This window comes from Synchiropus splendidus, chromosome 9 (genome assembly GCF_027744825.2).
Source record: "Synchiropus splendidus isolate RoL2022-P1 chromosome 9, RoL_Sspl_1.0, whole genome shotgun sequence".
In the NCBI taxonomy this organism is placed as follows: Eukaryota; Metazoa; Chordata; class Actinopteri; order Syngnathiformes; family Callionymidae; genus Synchiropus; species Synchiropus splendidus.
The window spans coordinates 24919264-24940569 of NC_071342.1; the positions used below are offsets into that span (position 1 = coordinate 24919264).

Genomic DNA, 21306 nt, shown 5'->3' on the forward strand with positions numbered 1-21306 from the left:
ATCTACTCTCCTGAGGTCTACTCTACTGAGATCTACTCTTCTGAGGTCTACTCTACTGAGGTCTACTCTACTGAGATCTACTCTTCTGAGGTCTACTCTTCTGAGGTCTACTCTACTGAGGTCTACTCTCCTGAGGTCTACTCTACTGAGGTCTACTCTACTGAGATCTACTCTTCTGAGGTCTACTCTACTGAGGTCTACTCTTCTGAGGTCTACTCTTCTGAGGTCTACTCTCCTGAGGTCTACTCTACTGAGGTCTACTCTACTGAGATCTACTCTTCTGAGGTCTACTCTACTGAGGTCTACTCTACTGAGATCTACTCTTCTGAGGTCTACTCTACTGAGGTCTACTCTTCTGAGGTCTACTCTTCTGAGGTCTACTCTACTGAGGTCTACTCTACTGAGGTCTACACTTCTGAGGTCTACTTGGTCTAGTTGTTATTTACACCTTAAGGATTTGAACATGGTAATCCAGATCAAGAAAAGTACCTTTTTTCAACAGAAGGAAGACAGATGAGGGACACCTGTCACTCCTTGGGAATGTTGACAGTATTTAGCTGTTGATCTAATGGGAGGACCGTCACGACATGCCTTATTTAGCCGCATGGAGGATGACAATAAGAAATATTCAAGATTAGTTAGTGGCAAATCATACTTACACGTATATCTATTTTAATTCTCCCTTGTAAAGATAATTTATATATAATATGTGGGGCTTCAATGCCTCGCCTTCCAAAACTATTTAATAAAGAAAAAAATTGAGTCAGAAGTGCGGTTATACAATTTAAAATTCTGCAGCTTTGCAAATCAATATTTAAAGGGAAAAACCGTGAGTACCGCGAAAGTATTTTTGAGCAGGCACATTGGGGTCATCTTCCGGCACGTTGAAGGACCCACTCATAAGTTCAACATGGCGGCGGCCATCCGAGTGTGTTGTGCCCTCCGCGTCACTTTCGGAGGTATTTAAGATCCGTTTTGAAGTCCATTTGTAATTTTGAAGTCGTGAAAATGTTGCTGTTGGAATGTTCGTCGATATTTGCGGTGCACACTGTGTCTGCGGCTCTCGGATATGGCTTGTTCATGGTTGAAATCGTGTTATCAACGCAAAAAAATTATGGTGCTTATTCGATTCTGGGCGTAGATATTACAGTATTCCTGATATGTGCATGTCATTCACTGTGGACGTGGGCCTTGTTTTCTTTCTGTCTTCTTGTTTTTTAGGCTGAATCTCGTGTATTTGTAAGTGTCTGTGCTCAGGGATCGAACACCACCAAATGGTGACAACAATACTCAGTACTTCGTGCCAAGTACTCTTGTTTATTAATAGTAATAATAGATGTTGTATATATTGAGATAATCACTTGAATAAAACTGGACGATATTGGTTTTTGGTGTAACAGTGCTTCTGATCTTTCCAGATATTATGGGTTCTAAGCTTTCCATGTTCATATTATTACATGCATTTGAATTCCAAAAGAGGTTTTGTTAAACGTTTAATGGAAGGTCATTTGCGGGAATGTATGTATGTAGTGCCTGTGGTTGTTCTGTTGGTCTTATGACAAAACTGAAAAATGTATTAAATTAATTCTTGATTATCTGTCAGTCCATTCCATGATCCAAAGAGAAGGGCAAATTCGTATCAGGTAGTTTCTTCAGTGTTCTGTGTTTGTACTGAAGACTGTTGGATGATGGTCAGTGAAACACACTTGGAGGTCTTTAGTTCATATTTGTGTTTGGTCCTTCAGGTACAGCATCACTCAGAACAACAGGGGCCGCTGCTCACATCTCTCAGCTGGCCAGTCGCACTTCAGTTGCATCTCTTCACAGAAACTCTGCAATTCCCACGACTCCTGTTACGTCATGGCAGCAAACGCGTCATGGAAGCTTCTTCAACAAGTGTGAGTAGTTTCTTTCAACTGAGCTCGGGCATCACCAAGAACCCGCTTGGATCTAGACACCATCATCTGAGGTGTCTGCTCTGACAAATGACAATTCAATTCACCCAGCAGTCATATTATGTAGCCTGCGTGTGCCTGCCTGCATCTAAAACCCTGAACGTATGTCGGTGGGAACTGGTGTGTCTGTGTCCAGTGACAGCAGAGCAGTTGTGGAAAGGTGTTCTGGCAGAGACGGGGGCCGGAGCCAGGAAGGGCCGAGGCAAGAGGACCAAACGTAAAATGAAGAAAGATTTGAACCGCGGGCAGAACATTGGAGAAGGTGGGGCATTGTCATTGCAAGTGTCAGTGGTGCCTGAATTCAACTGTCAGTGAGAGAGCTTCGATTTTCTTTCTTGTTTCTCTTTCCTCCTCATCTCTCAAGGCCACGGAGGATTTCTTTGGCCCGGTCTGAACGCCCCACTGGTGAAGGACGGAAACGTTCAGAACATGAGCCGCAGAGGTGAAGCGGAGCAGCAGGAGGTGCGGGAGGAACTGGGTATGACAATGTTTGCACTGGATTGAGCGGTTTAGAAGATTGGTTCTGTCGGTGCCGTGCTTCTCTATTATTTTCTGTCCCGCCAAGGAAGGAGTAAACATTTTGTGCCCCCAACTCTCTGACACCTCTGTAAATAGTATCATTTGGCTAAAAAATTAGTATAAGTTCACCTCTGCATAACATTTGTATCCCAGTCAACATTAAAGAAAAGAAAGTAATATCAAACAATGTACAATAAAGACTTTAACTTTAAACTTTATTGACATTGTTTTTGTCTGTAACAGAAAAGACTTAAAGTGCACCAGTTTGGCTGAAATGAAAAAAATAAAATCATGAGTGGATGTGCAATTACACTTTACTCCAGTGCAGCAAAAAAGTATCTTCCCTGAGGTCCCCCTGGTGTTGCTCCACGCCCCGCCCCACTATTTGAGAAGGACTCTGTTTGTGTTCCCATGTGCCTTGATCAGACGTCTTGCTGACTCACCTGTTGTTGAGCATGTTGAGTGGAGGTCTTCCTCTAAGACGGTGTCTTCGGCTTATCACTCCACTGTAATTGCACCGTGAATTCTGCAGTGTGACGGACAAGGTGTCAGATATGAGTCTGAGCTTTGTGCGTCTTGACGCCGGTGTGTCTCCTGCAGAGCGTCAGAGGGAGGAGTGGGACCGCAGGAAGAGAATGAAGATCAAGCGTGAGCGAGGCTGGTCGGGCAACTGCTGGGGGGGCATCAGCCTGGGAGCCCCTGATCCTGGACCTAACGGAGGTAGTGACACTAACACAGATGTGTGATCCTGCTGCTGATGAGGACAAATCCAGGTAGAATTATCTGTTGTGTCGGCAATAATCACATCCTGCCTCCGAAGACACTTGACCTCTCAGTGACCTCGCAAGATCAATTGTAGCCGCCCGTATCGCTTTACACGACGCCAATTAAACCTTTGGCTGCGTGGTGAGCCACCGCATTGTGACAATTGATCGCCTGCTTTCCCAGCACTGGTCACTTGGTGGGCTCTCGCTCATCTCCAGATATTGGAGGCAATGATACGATTATGAGCATGAGCAGCTGCAACCTGCCTCTGCCTGCTGGCACCATGGGAGTCTCAATTGGGCTCATGTGCAGTAGTACACGCTCAGAAAGGCGAGTGCCCATGCTGGAGAGGACTTGCACTGACCAAGTACTCACAGTGGTACACACGGAGGCCGTGACATGGTCCTTCTCTGAAGAGTGATTGGACTTTCAATGATTCCCGCTCACCACCACTCTCACTTGTAATGGTTCTGAACAAGCTGCTGGTCACAAGTCAGCGTCTTCAGCGGTCATCCGCAGTGAGGCGGCTCTGCTGCAAGGGCAGCTGGCTCATTTTTTGTTGTGTCGCAGTGATTTCTTTGTTTTGTCTCACCCTGGAATCGTTTTGTGTCTCCACAGAAACATATGAAGACTTTGATTCCCGTGTCATTGAGGTGAGTGTTTTCCCACTTGGCAGCATGGCAGCGTTGGCCAGTCTGGTCAGAGATTTTTGCCTCAGGCCAAGGGGCTGATGTGGCCATCAGCGTCTGTCTCTTTGTCCGTTAACCTCACAACCCAAAATAGATTTTAAAATTTCAGGAAATGTTGTTAATGGAACAAAGAATGGGTGAGGAGCCGCCGGGCCCCTCATGCTGCTTAGGTCACTTGCTGACTGCTGTGTGTTGTGCGGTGAGGCTCCTTGCTATGACCAATAGTCCAATGCTCAAAAAGAGTTCTGTTTGTGTAATTAAAACTTGTCTGGTGAAAAGACAATGACAGTTGACGTGTGAGTGAGCGGCTTGGTGCAGATCTGCGCTCTCTTGGGGGCCATTGTGGTGAATATGTGGCTGTTTCCCACGAGAGGTCTCTGTGGCGCTTTGGTCTTGATTGATGCAGTTGTTTCCTAGTTTCTGCCTTGTTTCTCTTTTTCGTGTTAATGACCTTGTCCTTGTAATCGGTTGGCTGTCTGCTTGTGGCCCGCGCTCCCTGTGTTCCTCAGAGGCGCAGTGTTGGGGTCTCCCAGGGATGTTCGGTCTGACTGACTTGAGTTGGTAAACTTGCCCGTCTGGTGCCCTTATTGGTGAAGTGTAGGGTGAAAGGTGTTGCGAGTTAGGTGTGTGTTTGTTAACACCGTAATTCTGTCCCTGAATGAGTCGCTCTGACGGGTCCATGGTGAAAGTTCAGTGAAGCGCACTGGAAGGAAGCCAGCAGGGATGAGGTGGGAGGATGGCTGCTGAAGGTGTTGTTGATGGTCTTGACCGACCTGGGCAGTCGTGCTGGGCCGCGTGGTCCGATCTCATCATGCCGTGTTTTCTTTTCTGATCCGTCCTCGCTGGGCCAGTGCTCAGGCTCAGTCTGCTCCCACCGTCTGGGGTGGGAAAAGCCCTCGAATCCTCAGTAAGTGCACTATTTATTATCCTCCTCCAGACACAAGTGCAGCATAAGTGAATGTAATGTCCTCTGAAGAGACGGGGAAGTGAGTGTGTGCGTGTGTTTGCCTCAATAAATTCAGGCCTAATGAAATGAAAAAGGCTGACTGGAATAAAAGGCCGGTCTTTCAAGGACGATGACACCAGCATGCCATTAGTGAGCGCATCCAACCGCAGGAGGAGAGCGAGAGAATGAGTGGGGGGTGTGGAGCCCAGCGCGGAGCACAGCCTGGAGCTGGTGGAAGGAGAGCGCTGTGTCACGTTGGACACGACGCCTGTGAGTGGATGTGACCTGGCACAGTCCTGGCTGCACTTCTACAACAAGAGTTCAGTGTCCTAGTGACCCGTCCTCTTTTGTCAGCTGTTCCAAACACCGTGCTCACAATGGTCACGAGGGGTTGGATTTCTGTGGCCAACTGAGGAGGCCATGCGAGGTCTGCTGGGAGGTCCACACAGGATCAGCATCACCGCAGCCTCGTACGAGGAGTCTATTTCTCCTGACTTGAGCCAGTCTGAGGTGCCCCCAAGTATTCACACACCTGCCACATCAACCTCCACATTCCTGGCTCAGATAGCTCCGGTGAAGTCCCCGACTCTTGGGTCCACTCATGCCCGCTCAATAGACCTGGAGCCCAGAGGACGTTCATGGTGTCCCCCGGTCATCTGAAACATCTCTCTGGATAATTCCTCACCACAGGAGTGTGGCTCTTTTTATATCCTGGTTAACTAGTTCAGCACCACCGTCTGTGAGACACGCTTGGGTCCACAGCCAGGCTGCAGTGAGACAAATCTTCAGTCGCTCCTTTAGTGTCGGCTGGAGGCTCAGTTTCAGAGCAGTCTCTCACTCTCATCGCTGTGGTCTCCACATGGGCCAATGTGGATCTGGCTGTGTTGTGACGCCCGTGCAGGTGTCCGCCGCTCATCCTCCCGTCAGTGTCTTGTTGACTCCACATCGCTGCGGCAGCTTTGACTGAACTGAAGGCAGCGCTGTCTCCAGATGACTGAGACTTGTTTGACCTCTGAGAGAGAGACGACACGCGGGCGGCTCGGCGCGACACAGAAAAGTGCTGTTCATGGCCACTTTCCAGACACGGCGGGCTCTTGGACGGGACTCAGCCATTTCATTAACAGAGATGGAACATTGTCGGAGTGAGACGCTGTTTTTTCCTCTCTCAGTTGCACCAAACAACCTTGAAACTCTGACGGTCCGATAACTCTGGAACAGAAAAGGACCTATCAGTGGGTCCTTTTTTTTCTGCATGATTCATCAACATTTGATGGGAAGGGACCTCGTAAGATGTCTCTCTGCCTTGACTCAACGAGAGTCCTGACGACAGCTGGTCAGTGACTGTGCAGGGAGTAAATCAGGAAGAACCTGAGGTCGGCTGCAGCTGTGAAGCGTGAGTGCAGCCACCCATCTGGTTGACTGGGTCCCTCCTCACCGGGAGCTCGGTGAACTGGTGACGGTGCAGACACTGTTGTGGCTGATGCCAGCCGTGGGAATGGATGAAAGAGACATCCTCTGAGCTGACGCTGCTGCAGCTCGCAGGTCTGGCGTCTCGTGCACCCCACGCTGTCGTCCCTCTGGGAAGTGAAAAGCTGCTTTTTGTTTTGGCTTGAACAGTGGCTTGATTCTCATTCCTTTTGTGTGCAAGTGTGTTTCCCCCAGAGCTGTGTTTGGGTTCTTTCCTCCCCTGTCCTCAATCCTCCTGCTCCTCTGCAGTCCAAATATAAGCCCTTTCCTTTCACTGCGTGCGTGCGTGCGTGCGTGCTGCATTTCCATAGATGCTTGAGGAGCATCTCGACTTTGAAGCGCTGCTCCTTTGATTTCTGTCGCAGCTGACGTGTTGACAGGCCTCAGCCTCCGAGTGACAATGCAGTGAAATTGCTGTTGTTCTCCTCTGTTTTCCTGGGTGGATCCTTCGATCTGTGCCTTCTCATCACACGTTGGGTCACATTAATAAAAACACTGACGACGTGACTGAAGCCATCATTACTCTTGAATCATATAATAATATCCAAACTATTCCGCTCGCTGCTCGCCATCGTCTTCATCACCTCTCATCATCATCCTCTCATTTCTGTCTTCTTCCCGTTTCCCTCCTGAGCTGTTCAGCCTCCTCACACATCCAGAGGCGTCTGTTTTCTCTCAATAGAAGCGCCCCACAGTCCATCCCCTGAAACGACACAACTGTTTCTTTGCAGGTGAAGAGTGTGTTCAACATGACAGCCAAAGAAGGCCGGAAGAGATCCATTAGCTGTTTGGTTGCCGTGGGCAACGGCAAAGGAGCTGCAGGTAACCAGTTTAGAAATGTGACCATTTATTTCCACCAGTTTGGTCCTGCTGCATGTGTTTGTGGCTGTCTTGTGAACCAGTCTGTCAGTAGCTCTCTGGATGTTCAGTGGATCTGGGCTGGGCCCGGCTCGGCTGCTCCTGCTCTCCTGTTACTTTGGCAACGGCAGTAACTTCCTGTTTCTCCTCCAGGTTTCGCGCTGGGCAAAGCTGCGGACAGAACCACAGCTCTGAGGAAGGTATGGACTTCTTTCACCTCACTCTGAAGTTACTGACATGGGAGTCATGTCGGCTGTGGCCCGCGAGTCACAGGGTCACAGGTCAAACCTGGTCAAACCTCCTCAGATGAAGACCGTGTTCACTGGAGAGAAGTGAGAACACCGTGGAGCCTCTGTGGATCTGGAGGTTGGGGTTCATCCCATTATGACCATGAGATCCGGGGGCGACAGGAAGACACTGTTGCACTTTCTTCTCTGACGTTGAAACTGGTGCAGAGAAACAAACGAAGCCCTCAACACAGCTGGGTGTTCTGTGTCTGCAGGCGAAGAACCGAGCCCTCCACTACCTGTACTACATCGAGCGCTTCGACGACCACACCAGTGAGTGACTCGCTCGCTTGCTCAGTCACTCTCTCCTCACGCTCACTCACTCACTCCTCTCATTCACTCACTCATCACACTCAATCACTTCTCACCCACTCCTTGCTTGCCGCTCGCTCACTCACTCACTCCTCACACTCAATCAATCTCTTCTCACTCCTCACTCACTTCTTGCTCACTCCTCACTCACTCACTCACTCACTTCTCATTACTCACTATGTCTCTTCTCACTCCTCGCTCACTCTTCACACTCACTCACACAGTCACTCACTCACTCACTCCTCGCTCGCTCACTCGCTCACCCGCCTGTGTGACCTGCTGCTTTCTCTCCGACAGTTTATCACGACATGGAGTCCAAGTTCAAGCGGACGACGCTCCGCATGAAGAAGCAGAACAAAGGTGATGGTTGCTTTAGAACTTGAAGGTCCCTGTGGTCAGAGGTCAGAGCAGAACTACATTCATTATTGCTTGAATCCTAAATATTGCTCATGAGTCGTCAAAATGCTCAGCCTCTTCCTCCCACACAGCTATGAATCATTAGCATGTTAGCGCTATTGACATTTAAAGTTACAGTTACACTGTTGTTATTATTAATAATAAATCCACTCTTTAGGATTTATCAGAATCAGATTTATTGCCAAGGTCAGTGAGGATCTGAGCAACGTGTGCCACATGAACAAGAAGAAGAAGAAATGAAGGCGAGTCTTGACATGAAACTGCCGTTAAGTCCAATAACACAGTTGAATCATGTTGCGACATCATGGCACTTCCTCCTCGTCTGTCGCTCCTACAGTGAGTCTGTCGATGGCTCCACAGCTGTTCCTCGCAGCCGCAGCCTGCCATGCAGAGTCGGTCTGAATATGATGCGACTCCAGGCTTTCCAGAGTGTTTTAGACCTGCTGCGTGCTGGTGTGTCTGCAGGCTACGGGCTGCACTGCCACCGCGCCGTCATCACCATCTGCAAACTCATCGGCATCCAGGACCTGTACTGCAAGGTGGAAGGCTCCGTCAACCTGCTCAACATCACCCGCGCGCTCTTCTGTGGGCTGGCCCGCCAGGTGAGGCTCCCCGCCGCCCCCTGCTGCCCCGCCTGCACCTCACCCACGCTCTCCTCCGCAGGAGACGCACCAGACCCTGGCCGACAGGAAGCAGCTGCATGTGGTGGAGTTCCAGCCTCAGCGCGGCCCGCTGCCCCTGCTGGTGGCCACTCCCACCGCCGGCGCCCGGGAGCGGCCAGAGCCGGAGGACGACGTGCCTGACACCCGCCTGCACTGGGACGACGTGCGGGCCGCGCAGGGAGGCAAGCGCTCGCCCTGGGCCGGAGTCAAGAGGACCATCTGGTAGGCTGGCTGCGTCTGAGCGCTACCCGGCCGCCCACTCGGGGGGGGGCGGCGGCGTTCATCCTTTCATGGTGCAGGTGCTGGACCACAGACTCATGTAATAAAAGTCTCTCTCTCTGATCTGACACAAGAAGACTGGCCTGTGGTGTTTGAGGGTTTTTACAAAGCCCAGTTTCTTATAATCCAGATGATGAACACATGAAGACTGAGTCAGTCAAATGTTGCAACCATTCACTGAAGAACAGAGGAGCCTGGCTTCTGATTTCACACGAATCACAGTGGAGGAACTCTCCATCAGCGGTGCAGAGGGAGGAGCTTCCTCGCTGCTGGCCCAGGCAGGTCAGGTGTGTCTGGTGTCGCCGAAGCATGTGACCTCTGGCTGGAGGCTCCTCGCATGCAGCTGAGCTGAGACACAGCGCGTGTTCCGTGGTGATGGTGATGAAGGTGACCCACACACACACACACATACATGAGACATACATGTTGGTCTGGCTACAGCTGAGGACGTCACATGACGTGTCCACAGGTCTGTTTCTGCCTCTAATGGCGTCTGACTTGGGCTGTTGCTGAGCCTCTTCAGAGCCTTTGAGGTTCTTCTGAGCAATGTTCTGGCCAGTGTCTGTTTCGATGGCTTGTTGGAGTCGACACGTTTAGTAACAGCCTGAACTCTGACCTCTGCTGCCCTCTGCTGGGCAACAAGGTGCAGCTGATCTGATCAACATCTAAGAGAAGTTCCCACCTCCATCACACGTGATTTTCTGTTCCTCAAATTTGAACGATACAAAAACAATCTCGTGAAAAGCATCAGCAGTGATCTGGACACAGGTGTTTCTGTGTCATTTGGAAAGAAATGATTGAAAAACATTTGATCATTTTTTAACGTGGATCCAGAGACTCTCCCTCGTGACCTCCTGCACGGTCCTGCCATTATCCACCGCACGCACGCTCAAGCCGAAGTCTCCTGGTCTTCAGAAGTGCTTCCACCGCAGCGAGGACAGGACGGCATGGAGGAAGTACATGAGGACGGCCAGGTAGGAAAACACCTGCGACACAAGCACAGTGATGCGTGAGGAGCAGCCGCTTCTCCTCAAGGAGCTCCAGGTGTTGTAGACCTCCCGAGAGCAAGTCTAGAAGTCTTGCTGTCTGGACCCGCTCTGCAGTGGTCAGTACCCGTCGGCTCATGAAGCCTGCTCACTAGTGGGCGCTCTCTGCTCTGCTCTGTTCCGTTTGACCCTTGAGAGCGCCACCGGCTGAGCAGGACCTGAAGCCTCACAAGTTACTGCCGTTGACCCTCCTCAGGACCTTTAGGCGGCTACTGTCCACTGCAGGAGCAAGAGCTGGTGAAGTCATGCTGAGTGGGAGGAGCCTCACCACAGCGGCGATGTCGATCTGGTAGATCCTGAAGGGCTTGGTGGTTTTATGGAGGATGGTGATGTAGGACAGCGGCACGGCGGCACTCAGGTAGAAGAGCACGGCCACGGCGTGGTAGACAAAGTCCTGCAGAGGCGGGAGTCAGGTCAGGGTGGATCTTCTGTGAGGACCAAGGTGTGTGTGTGTGTGTGTGCGACTCTGACCACTCGTACCGCAGCAGCCCATCTGGACTTGTTGTTGTGGCAGCCGGCCATGAACATGATCATCCAGAGAGACGTCATGCAGAAGCAGAAGACGGAGACGAACATCACCCAGCCCAGAGGGTTGGCCGAGTCCACCCGAGTGGAGGCCACCAGGATCCACACCAGACCGCCAAACACCTGCGGGACAGAGGAGAGGAGGTGAGCTGGAGCCTCTTCTGCATGGAGTTCACCTACAGGTGAAGCTCCAGAGGAGATCAGGTTCACGTGTGCGTGTGTCTTCCACGTGGCGTCTCCAGGAAAGGTCAGGAGCCGAGCCCATCAGCCTCTTGGTGAACTTCCATCTCACTCCACCATGGATAAATAAAAGTGTCGACATCAAACAGGGCCAGCTGTTATCAGATGGAGGCGTGTCACGCTGCGCTGGCGCAGAGCGCCACAGCTCCTTCTGTCACGGCTCAGCGGCCGGTCGCCCCGGGCCGACCTAGGAGGTGGTGTGGCGCTGGAATGTTTCCGATCAAATCTCACGCAGGATTGTGTGGAGGTCAAAGGTCCAGTTTGAACACTGAGGCACCAGCTTCCCACTGGACCATTGAGCTCCTCACCACCTGTGTCCAGAGCAGGGACCACATCAGGGCAGGAGACTGCTGCTGCTGCTGCTGCGATCCTGATCTCCACACGAATCCCTCTGTCAGCAGCGAGGGCTCGGGAGCAGGGAAGACACCACCTGATACAGAAGCTCCGCTTCACAGTAGTCAATTTGTTTTGAAGGACGAGAGAGATGTTTCCAGCGGGAAAACCCATTTGAATTCTACATTTTGTTTGTCTACATTTGGTTCAACAATTACTGGCTACAGAGGGAGGAAAATGGAGAGATGAAATGGGAAACTGGAGAAAAGAAGAAGCAACTTCTGTCCAAGGGCCACATAACTGCAGGGTAGGGGCGGGCACCCAACTGGCCGGTGCGCTCCGGCGCTGGGCTCTGGAGCATCACGCCGTCTGCTCCCTCCCCCTCCACACTCCCTCCCCGCGGGCTGGAGTTGTATTTCGGCAGAGTCCTCGGACCTCCTTCCCTCGCAGTGCTTTTCAACACCTGAGCCCACCACAACACCACCCAGGTCTGACCTGGACCTGAAACCCGAGTTGCTCAGATCCAGTCGAGCAGGAGCTCGGAGATCTTCACCCGGGGAAACAACCGCGTCTGGCGCCAGAGCCTTTGTTCGGCCCGTGGAACAAACGACACCAGCAGAGAAGCAAAACAGCTTCAGTGGCAGGAAGTGGAGGAAGCATCTCTCTGGCTTGATCCAACTGTTGAAGTTACTTCAGAGGAACTGGACGTGCAGTTCGGCCCATGTTCCAGACAGAAGAGCTCATCTGAAGCCTGACGACCTTCACTGTTCCTCAGTGTTCCTCAGCTCAGCCTGAGGTGAGAAACTTCTCTGCTGACCCTGCCCTCCACGGCTGGACCAACCTCCCTGCAGCAGAGCCTGGTGGCCTCATGAAGATCACCCGAGCAGTGCTGCTGCCTGGCTGGAGTCTGGCCCTCAGCAGATGCCGGTGAGTCACGGCCAGTGGCTCCCAGCTGAGGATGGACCTGGATCTGTAGAACGCCTCATCAAACTCCACCTCTCCATAAAGTCATGTGCACCTTTGTTGAATCTGCCGCTCCCGTCTCGTCCTGAATAAAAACCATTGTTTTGCCTCCGCCCCCCTCCCCGCTCGCTTTCTTGGCACCATGATAACTGTCCCATAAACGGTTGGGATGGTTCAGTCTGATGGTTTTACTCCCCACGACTCGTCTCCAGCGAGTCATTTACACAGGGGAGGAATCTGCCAACTCCACTAGACCCATGCTGAGTCAGACAGAGGGTCCAACCTCAGCGGGTTTCTCTCAGCGCCTGCCGTCATGGAGTCAGCATCGCAGGAACTGAAGTGCTAACAATGTTCAGCTGTGCAAAGGTTGAGGGAAGGTGATCCACATCCAGAAAACAAGTGAGCTGCAGTGAAGTCGGTCCTGAGAGAGACGAGCTGCCGCTCCTGCATCATAACAAAGATGGCGTCTGTGCATCTGCTGCCGCGGCAGCTTCCAGCCTCGCTCCCCTCTCCTGTTGTGAGGAGCGCTTCCCAGCGAGACTGAACCAAACCCGCCCTGACCCGTGACCCGGTCGAGCATTCTCACCGCGCAGCTCCCTGTCTATCGTGGCGCCACTTCTGTTCAGCTTCAAGCACCAAAGACATGAGAAGCTGAAAACTGTTTCTGATGCTCCCAGTCCCTCAAGCAAACATGATCAATATACAGTTAAAACGCTGACATCCGTCTCCAGATCACGTATTGAGGCCAGCCTTTTTTTTAAAGCTCCTTCACCTGACTCGTGTTGAAAGTGCAAACAGACGTGACTCCAGCCTCAGAAACCCATCAGGTGTCAGACTCGCCAGAGTGATGAAGGACAGAACCTGAGGGTCAAAGCTTCTCCTTCTCTGCGAGTGTGACCTTCAAACTGGCCAACCCCTGGCTGCGCCCACTCACCAGCTCAGGCAGGAAGAAGGCCTCGGGCACGGTGGAGCAGATCCCCAGGCCGGTGGGAAGGCCCTCCATGGGCTGCGCTGTGGTGGCTGCCATCCTCGGACCCGCTTCCCGTCCCGCTGGCTCTGAACTAACGGAGCGGCGGCAGGTGCATCTGACCCTTATGGGGCGGATCAGTTTGCAGTCAAACCCGTTCTGCTGTTGTGGGTGTGCGAGGGCAGACACGCCTCCTCCTCAGCCCCGAGCCTCGGCCAGATTGAGTCTCTGAGAGCAGAGGAATTCCATGCCTCCAGGGGGCGGCGCACATCTGCAGCGCACGTCTGCAGCGAGCGGGACGGCGGTGTGGAGCTGAAGGTCTCTTCTCATTCCTTCAGTCATCTGAGTCATCTCACAGAGCAGCTTCACTTCGTGGCGCTTGTGTCGTGGAAGAGCAACAGGGACTACAAAAATGGCTGACACCAACACACCCGCGCATCAACAGCAAACAGGAGGAGCTGTGTTTGGCTTTAAGCTTGAACCTGAGGACCTTTAAGAAGCAGAGCAAACGTTCCTCTCTCTGCTCCCCAACTGCTGCTGACCTTCAAACTTTGCTGCTGCCCTCCTCTCAGCGCCCCCTGCTGACGTCTCGTCGCTCATCAGTCTGTGGCCCCTGACCTTTGACCCGTCAAGCTTCAGCTGGGTTTCACTGACCGTCAAACACCTCCAGCAGTTCCTCAGCCACAGGTGTGTACTGCTGGCTCTGACCCGCACGTGTGGACCCGGGACTGCGGTCGACAGAAGGACAGCCAGAGGAGCAGAGCTGAGACCAGCCGCTCACTGGGGAGGCGCTTGTGTTCTGTACCCAGGCTGTTCCTTGGTTTCAACTAAATACCTCCGAAACACAACCTTCAGTCAAACCTTCAGGGCTCCTTGTGAACCTTTTTTTGGTGCCGTTCTGTGGCATCATTTGGATTTGTAAAGATTCCTCCAGTGAGTTTCAGTAGGTCATGTGACCAGCTCTGGTTACAACAGGCAGGAACCGGATATTTGATCTCATGAAGCTTTGTGGGAGCAGACGGAGACAGACTGAGGATTGACCAGGTACCTTTATGTCTCCTAAAGAGACTACTGCCGCCTGCTGTCCGGTCAAAGTCATTACACCGAGTCCAATATATCTGCCAACAAACCCAACCAGACCCTCCCAGTGTGCGGTCCGAGACCAAGCTGCCTTGAGTCTCCTGGTCCTCCTCAAGCACCACACCAGGACCAGGCCACCTTTCCAGGGTGTTCTCAGCCTCCTGACTGTAGCTGCGTCACCCGAGTGGACGTGACCCCGGCCGCTCCACCTGACCTCTGACAGCTGACCTCTGAGACGCGTGCCTAAACTCGACACGAGCAACAGGTGGCGCTGTTGATCACAATACGCAGCTGATTCATTCGCTCACTCCCCAACAGTTCAAAAGTCAATTTATTCCGCTGAAAATGCAAAACAGCACAAAACAGTTTGTAAGAATCTATTTACATTTTCTTTGAACAGTGACATGGTGAATCATCGATTCATTTCCTGAAGATTTATCAGCAAAATGAGGCCTCACTGACAGTCCAGCAAATCAAACCAAACAAAGGGAAAGTTCAGGTTTATTCACCAAACGTGCTTGTTTCTTGGAGTTCCCGTGACATTTGTCTTCACTTACATGGTTTCCACTGAAATATTTATGACAGTGACACCAACAGCTTGTGACTGAATGTGTCAAGTACCTGAAAGATGAATGTCTTTCTTAGGAATGCAGTTCAGCTTAAAACAAATACAAGGATAAGATTAAAAAATACACTTCAACCACACATTTCCCTCGATTGTCAATGAATTTAGAGTTGCACAAAAGTTTCTGTGGTGGCATATTCTAGATGAGATCTGGGGAGACTAGGCTAGAGAGTGGAAACTACGATGTCGAGATTAGAAGGGAACCACTTCAAAACGTGTCAAAAGAAAGCTATTCAGTGTGTGGGAGTAAAAAAAAACCGTGTCTGGTCTCGTGGGCTCCTGTGGAGACTTCAGGCTCGTTTCCATCTCATCGCCGAGAAGATGGTGTGGAGGAAGTAGAGGAGCGTGGCCACGTGCGACATCACCTGTGGAGTCACATGAGCCTCGGTGAGCCTCAGTCTGTCAAGGGGTTTGACTTGACTTTTATGTGTCACTCTTTTTCACTGCAGTAAATATGCATCCTTCCTCCTGAGTCCCGCTTCACTGAGGCCTTTTGTCCACTTCAGGCCACCGTAGATCAAGCACCTAGTGTGACCGGTTTGAGCTGAAGCGAACAAGGGACGCGTTGTGTGCCGGAGTGCACAGGTCACAGCAGGTCGCTTTGCTTTCCCGCTGCTCTTCTTCATTTCTGTCTATCACAGTGGAAGCTGGGATGCACGGATCTCGGCTGTGTTCTGGGCATGTCCCGTTCCGTGTGTGTGTGTGTGTGTGCGCTTGACCCACTGCCGCCCCTGTGTCCTCATGGCATCATACAGAATATGAATTTGGTGATGTGATGGTTTGTTTTGCAACAGTCTCAATGTTTCATCGCCGTTGTTTGGGATTTTTCATGAACGTCCGTCTGTTCATTTGAAAGGGCTCCCTTCTGCTCGAGGTACCAAATGTGTCCCACCTGCCGCGGAGTGATGCCGTCACATCTGGCATATATCTTTTTTGGATGTTTTAATGAGCCAGAATTGAAACTAAGGATTCCAAGGCCATTTCTACCACATGCGTGGCATTTATTTCCACAAAACGCCATGTTTGTCAGCGAATTGTTTGCCAAGTTTATGTCTGTTCGGAGCTTTGTTTTCCTTTATATCGCACCTCCACAGTGGGCACTTGTACACCTCCAGATACATTTGGTCAGCTGCAAGACGCGTGGTGATTGGCCGACACGTTTGGTACCTCGACATAGAAGGTTAGTTTGTCCTGCCAACTATGGCAACTCCTGCAGGACAATATGAACTTCTCCATAGATGAGTGAAGTGACACCTGCGTGCAGCTCTTGCAGGGCTCCACCTGCTCTGCAGCGACAATGACCGTGTGGAGGAACGGTGAGACAGGCGGCTCATTTCCTCGCTCAGCGACGACGCGCAGTGTAACAGTCGTTGTTGTTTTACTTAATGATGTTGGAATGTCCTATTGTCACACTGGACACTGAAGGTGTCATCGCCTGTTGGTGCTGCTAGTTTCCCTGGTAAACAGTAAACTGTGTCTGTCTGATGCAGCCGCGCTGAAAAAGGGCTTTTCACTTGAGAAGGTGTGGAATTTGAAGTGTGCCTTTCCCAGCACTGCAGGTCACTCACCACCGCGGAGATGAACAGCCGGTAGTTCTTCAGCAGCTCGGCGGGAACAACAACAAGAGCCTTGACGGTTGTCCCTACTTGAACAGTGATGTAGGCCAGGACCACCGACGCACTCAAGTAGAAGACTGTCGCCAGGAAGTGGTAGCCCGCGTCCTGCACACGCACACACACACACACGCACGCGCACATATCAGACTCAACTAGCTCCAATTCCCCACTGATATGACCTCATAAATGGAGGTAAACATTTGACACATTTGCCTTCATTGTTTCTTATGTTTTGAAATGCAAATAATACATATTTTAATCATGAACACTGTATTTATTTTATATTTTTTAAGTGGCATTGCATTGTTTTTTGCTAAAGCCAAGATTCACCAGAGGAAACGTAGATGGTAACTACTGTGAAGATAAAGCCTCGGCCTCCAGGGGGCGCGTCTCACCAGGGAGGGCCAGAGGCTGCTCTTGTTGGCTCCACACAGGAAGAAGAAGAACCAGAGGGTGGTGACCACGAAGCAGAAGACGGAGACGAACATGACCCAGCCCATGGGGTTGACAAACAGCACTCGAGTGGACGCCACCAGGATCCAGACCAGACCCCCCACCACCTGCCGGGACACACACCAGTCCACAAGTCAGAGCCCTGTCCTCAGACGTGTCCCGCCATCTAGCAGCAACTCATTTAAAAAGTGTCCCTGAGTCAGAGAAAAGTGAAAAAAACTGCTGGAAAAAGCTCGCGACCCATCGATCATGGAGAGACTCGGCTGCAGGTGAGGTGGACTCGCCAACGGCAGGAAGCCACGTCTCTTCCAGAACAACCAACGGACGGGGTCTGAGGTCAGGTGTCAGAGCAGGTGCCAGGTTTAGTGGCTCCTGCGTCTCTGCTGAGGCCAACAGACGGAGGAGGGAAGAGCAGGAGAGCGGAGGAGCCAGTCGACTGAATCCAGTGAAGAAAGCGTCGAGACCAATCCGGAGCTGGCCGTGTCCCCGGCTCACCGAGCAGCATGGCCAGTGACGTCAGGTTTCCACCAGCTGAGCAAACATTTGCTGCGGCTGCTGCTGAGAGGGAAGCGGGGCACGCCTCAGTCTCAACAATGAGACTGGCCATGACGTCACCAACAGGACTCATTCATCCTTGCGCTGCGCAGGGAGGGGGCGCTGCTGAGGGGGCGCCCAGCAGGAAGAACGAGTCAGGCCTCACTGTTGCAGTGCTTTATGGGACGAGCGGACCATGTTCGCCAACTCCAGCCTAAGAGCATAGAACCCCACGTGGTGAAGGCAAGTGAGGACCGTCTGAGGCCTCAGGTCACTGAGGGCCACGTCTGCTGCAGAAGGTAGAACCTTACATCACAGTTGGGACGCAGCCTCACAGTTCTGGGTGTTATTCAATAGACATAAATCACCACTCTCAGGATAATCTGGGATTAGGTTAGCCACAACACACGGGCCGGCGAGAACCAGAGCGACAGGTTGGACTTTGATGGTTTCGTTTTACACTTGGCCGTCCTTTGTTTTTCCAGCCGAGTCAGACGGATTTAATCTCCTGAACTTTCTGCTGCTCAAGGAGCCAGCGCTCGGCACCCAGCCGTGGGTCACGCCGCCGCCGCCACCGCCCGGCAGTGTCGGGCACGACACGCCCGCCTGACTCAGCTTGACATGGCTGTTTCCACTAGACTCAGAAGCAAAGCGACGTGTTTCCCAGTCTCACACAGCGATGCAGCCGGGACCGTTGGCCCACTGACCACAGTGAAGAAGCGCTCCATGAACACAAGGTCTCCCCTGCCAGTGGCGCTGGCACCATGTGACCAGGAGCTTTCAAATGTTGCGCACAGTTGAAGAGAGAGTTTGCTCTTCCAGAGCATTAAGTGATTCCTCTTGTTTGCTTCGCTGCAACAACGTCGAGTCTGCTGCGTGTGTCTACTTTTACAACTGTTTGTCGACAAATGTTTGTGTGCTGAGAGCCATTGTGTAGAACACACACACACGATGTTCAGAAGTGGATGAATTAATCAGATTCAGATTCGGAGCAGCCGAGGAAGCACCGTGACCCCGGAGCAAAGAGGTCCGAGGAGAGCAGCTCAGAAGTTCCTCCGAGCCCAGAAGGCTGGACTTTCCACAGGTTCTGAGGTGCTGGACAGAAACTGGACCAAACCCTGAGGCTCCTCCATGAAGGGGAACGTTGCTCTGAAGCGTCAGAAACACTTTCCTCATTCATTTCTGTTACTGGCGGTCATGTGACCTGAGCTGCTCCAGCCAGACCATGTGACTTGATGAGACAGCTCGGTCACCGTGGCTTCACCCTCTTCTTCGCCTCTCCCGAGCAACACAACGCCCCAGACGTGGGGTGACTGGCATCTCAGGGTGAGAGCTCTGGCTGCTTCCTGCTGAGCTGGTTCAGTCCGTCCGTCGCAGCCAAAGATGACTTCACTGCCTTGGTTTGACTAAACACAGGCCTGTGCTGCCATGGCGACGCATTTCAGCGCGGCCACGCAACGGTCGCTCCCTGGTCTTTTTCTGGCTCACATATTTCATCTTCTCATTCGCCCACGAGGAGTCCTCGGGTTTGGAGGCGGGACTAAAGAGGACAATCATTTTCAAAACATTTGTGCTGTGCAAACACTTTCACTCCCTTCATTCAAACAATGGTGTTGTTACACAAACATTCATCCGAGAAGATCAACATTACACAAGCCAGGCTCGCTGTTGCCATGGAGACGCGCCTATTGATCCGCCTCCGGGGCATGATTGACAGTCCAAACTCACAAAGCAGCAGGACTTGTTATTCGAGTGCAGTCGGCCGCGTCACTGAGGGTCGGACCTCAGAAGGAAGGGGTTTACGGGCGACCCGTGGGCAACAGAGGAGCAAGAGAGGGACTCACAAACTCCGGGATGAAGAGCAGGTCAGGGATGGAGGTGAAGATGGAGCCGCCGCTGGGCAGCGCGTCTGTGGAGGCCATGGTCCCGAGTGAGGCGGCGTCTGCGTGCGTCTGCCGGAGTGCTGCGGCCCAGAGTGAGATCCTGCGCCCGGCTCCATCTGCTTTTAAACTCCCCACCTCTCCCAAGCCTCCTCCTCCTCCTCCCATCTCCTGCTCACTTCCTCAACGACCTGCCCGACAAGTGAGCGAGTGCGTGAGCGCGCCCTCCTGCCGCCTCCTGACTCGCCCCTTCTCACACAGGTGCGTGCACGGATGGAGTCCGGCCTGAACAGGCGCTGACTTCAGGAGCTCCACCTGACTCCGATCAGCCTGGATCCATGTCGATTCCCTTCAGTGTTGGGGGTCTCTTCCCCGCGCTGTGTTCCTGCGCCTCTGGTCCAGATACATGTCACATGTCTCGTCTGCCTGCAACAGTTGACACTAGAACAGGTTCCTCCTGGCACCAGAAGTAGCTGCCCGCAGCGAAAGCTGAGCCCTGCTCGCCGGGTTTTCTCCTCAGCCATTGTCACTGTTGTCAGCAGGGTTTTGTTTGTGTTTTTTTTTTTCCTTAATGTTTTGAATCATGAGGGTCTTGTTTTCTCTCAACACTCTGTTCACGTCTCAATGTATTTATTTACCTTTGACTGTGATGGTGTTTCCAAAACCTTGTGAAGGTGCTGGGAGGTCTGCGGCTCACCGTCACCTGCAGCAGCGAGCAGTCGGACTGGAGACCCTGCTGCGTGCAAACAGCTCGTCCAAGTCCACGGTTCTCATGACAACGGAACGAGTCGGTCAACATTGAGTCGCGCTTCTGACTCGCTGCCACATGTCTTACTGTAGCAAGTTTATTTATAGAGCAAAGCCAGTTATGGCTCGTCCTGCTCGTCTTTTCTACATGGAGTTCTGTCAAGTCTCCACTCTGTTCAGCAAATGTCTGGTCCAATCCCGTCTCCTCTTGTCTCAGTCAGGCCAAGTCTCCATGTCGAGTCATGATCCTGTGGTCCTCAGAAAGGCTTGTGTCTGCGCTGCCTCTGGCTCCGACACCTCCACTGACCTCATGACACGCTTCGTCCCAAGATCTGAGCAGAGGTGAGGAGCAAGGCACCACGCTAAAGCAGCAGCAGCAGACCCATTTACAGGAGAACGTGGGAAGACCTCCCAGCAGCACAACATTCAGCTGCGTTTTCAGTTACGTCTTCATGTTGCATCTTCTTCCCACTGAACTGTGGCTTCATCGTGAAGCGCATCCTTCTCAGGGGACCTTTCTGAGCCCTGCTTCCTCTGGTGGACCGCTCCAGGACGTGAGGGCAACAGGGTTCGGATCTTCAGGTCGAGAGCGCCGGGTGATTCTGGCGAGTCCGGGGAGTCGGAGGGTGTGGCGCGGCGCCTCGCCTTCAGCGGCTCTGAACCCGGCTGAATCAGCCGCTCGTCCGTCTGGACACACCTGGTGTCCTGCCTCTGAATGGGAGCTTGACTCAACCATCTGTCATTGGACGGGGAAGCTTTAGTGTTCAACACAGCCTGTGTGTGACAGGCAGCAGCCTCTGATCTGAGCCTCCTCATCTCTGGCCCGGACAGTCCTGAAGGAAACTGGAGACAACCACGTGTTGGCCCGTGGCTTTTCTCATGACTTTGCCTTCAGACTCTCCAAATATGGAACTTGATTTCCGCGACTCTCTGCCACATGTTACCACCCATTCTTCTTCACACCCCAGCCGTCAGTCAGGTGAGCGGGGTCAGAGGTCCGGGCCAGGCAGCTGATCCATCCCTCTTCTTCTGTCACTGGCGTCAGGGCGGGCGCCTGCATGTGGGTCAGAGTGACGCTGCCTCAGTCAGCTCCCCTGAAAGGAAGCTCCGGCTCCATCACAGCGGCGTGGTGCCCTCGGAT

General features: G+C 52.4%; 3 protein-coding genes across 3 annotated transcripts; 1 reads left to right on the plus strand and 2 right to left on the minus strand.

The window, feature by feature from the left end:
- The first annotated feature begins 895 nt into the window (after window positions 1-895).
- Window positions 896-9213, plus strand: mrps5 (mitochondrial ribosomal protein S5). The gene is made up of 12 exons (XM_053875441.1): window positions 896-959; window positions 1746-1898; window positions 2092-2217; window positions 2320-2433; window positions 3075-3194; window positions 3858-3892; window positions 7073-7163; window positions 7353-7399; window positions 7702-7759; window positions 8096-8158; window positions 8681-8817; window positions 8879-9213. The coding sequence occupies exons 1-12, from the start codon at window positions 911-913 to the stop codon at window positions 9101-9103; spliced, it is 1218 nt and encodes a 405-aa protein (XP_053731416.1). The 5' UTR covers window positions 896-910; the 3' UTR covers window positions 9104-9213.
- LOC128765057 (myelin and lymphocyte protein-like) lies at window positions 9187-13323 on the minus strand. Its single transcript, XM_053875443.1, has 4 exons — window positions 13198-13323; window positions 10683-10850; window positions 10471-10596; window positions 9187-10142 (listed from the first exon to the last, which is right to left on the minus strand). The coding sequence occupies exons 1-4, from the start codon at window positions 13288-13290 to the stop codon at window positions 10068-10070; spliced, it is 462 nt and encodes a 153-aa protein (XP_053731418.1). The 5' UTR covers window positions 13291-13323; the 3' UTR covers window positions 9187-10067.
- Window positions 13324-14591: 1268 nt separating this feature from the next.
- Window positions 14592-19591, minus strand: LOC128765056 (myelin and lymphocyte protein-like). Its single transcript, XM_053875442.1, has 4 exons — window positions 19383-19591; window positions 16947-17111; window positions 16504-16656; window positions 14592-15300 (listed from the first exon to the last, which is right to left on the minus strand). Exons 1-4 carry the CDS (start codon window positions 19584-19586, stop codon window positions 15226-15228), a joined length of 597 nt encoding a protein of 198 aa, XP_053731417.1. The 5' UTR covers window positions 19587-19591; the 3' UTR covers window positions 14592-15225.
- Window positions 19592-21306: the final 1715 nt, after the last annotated feature.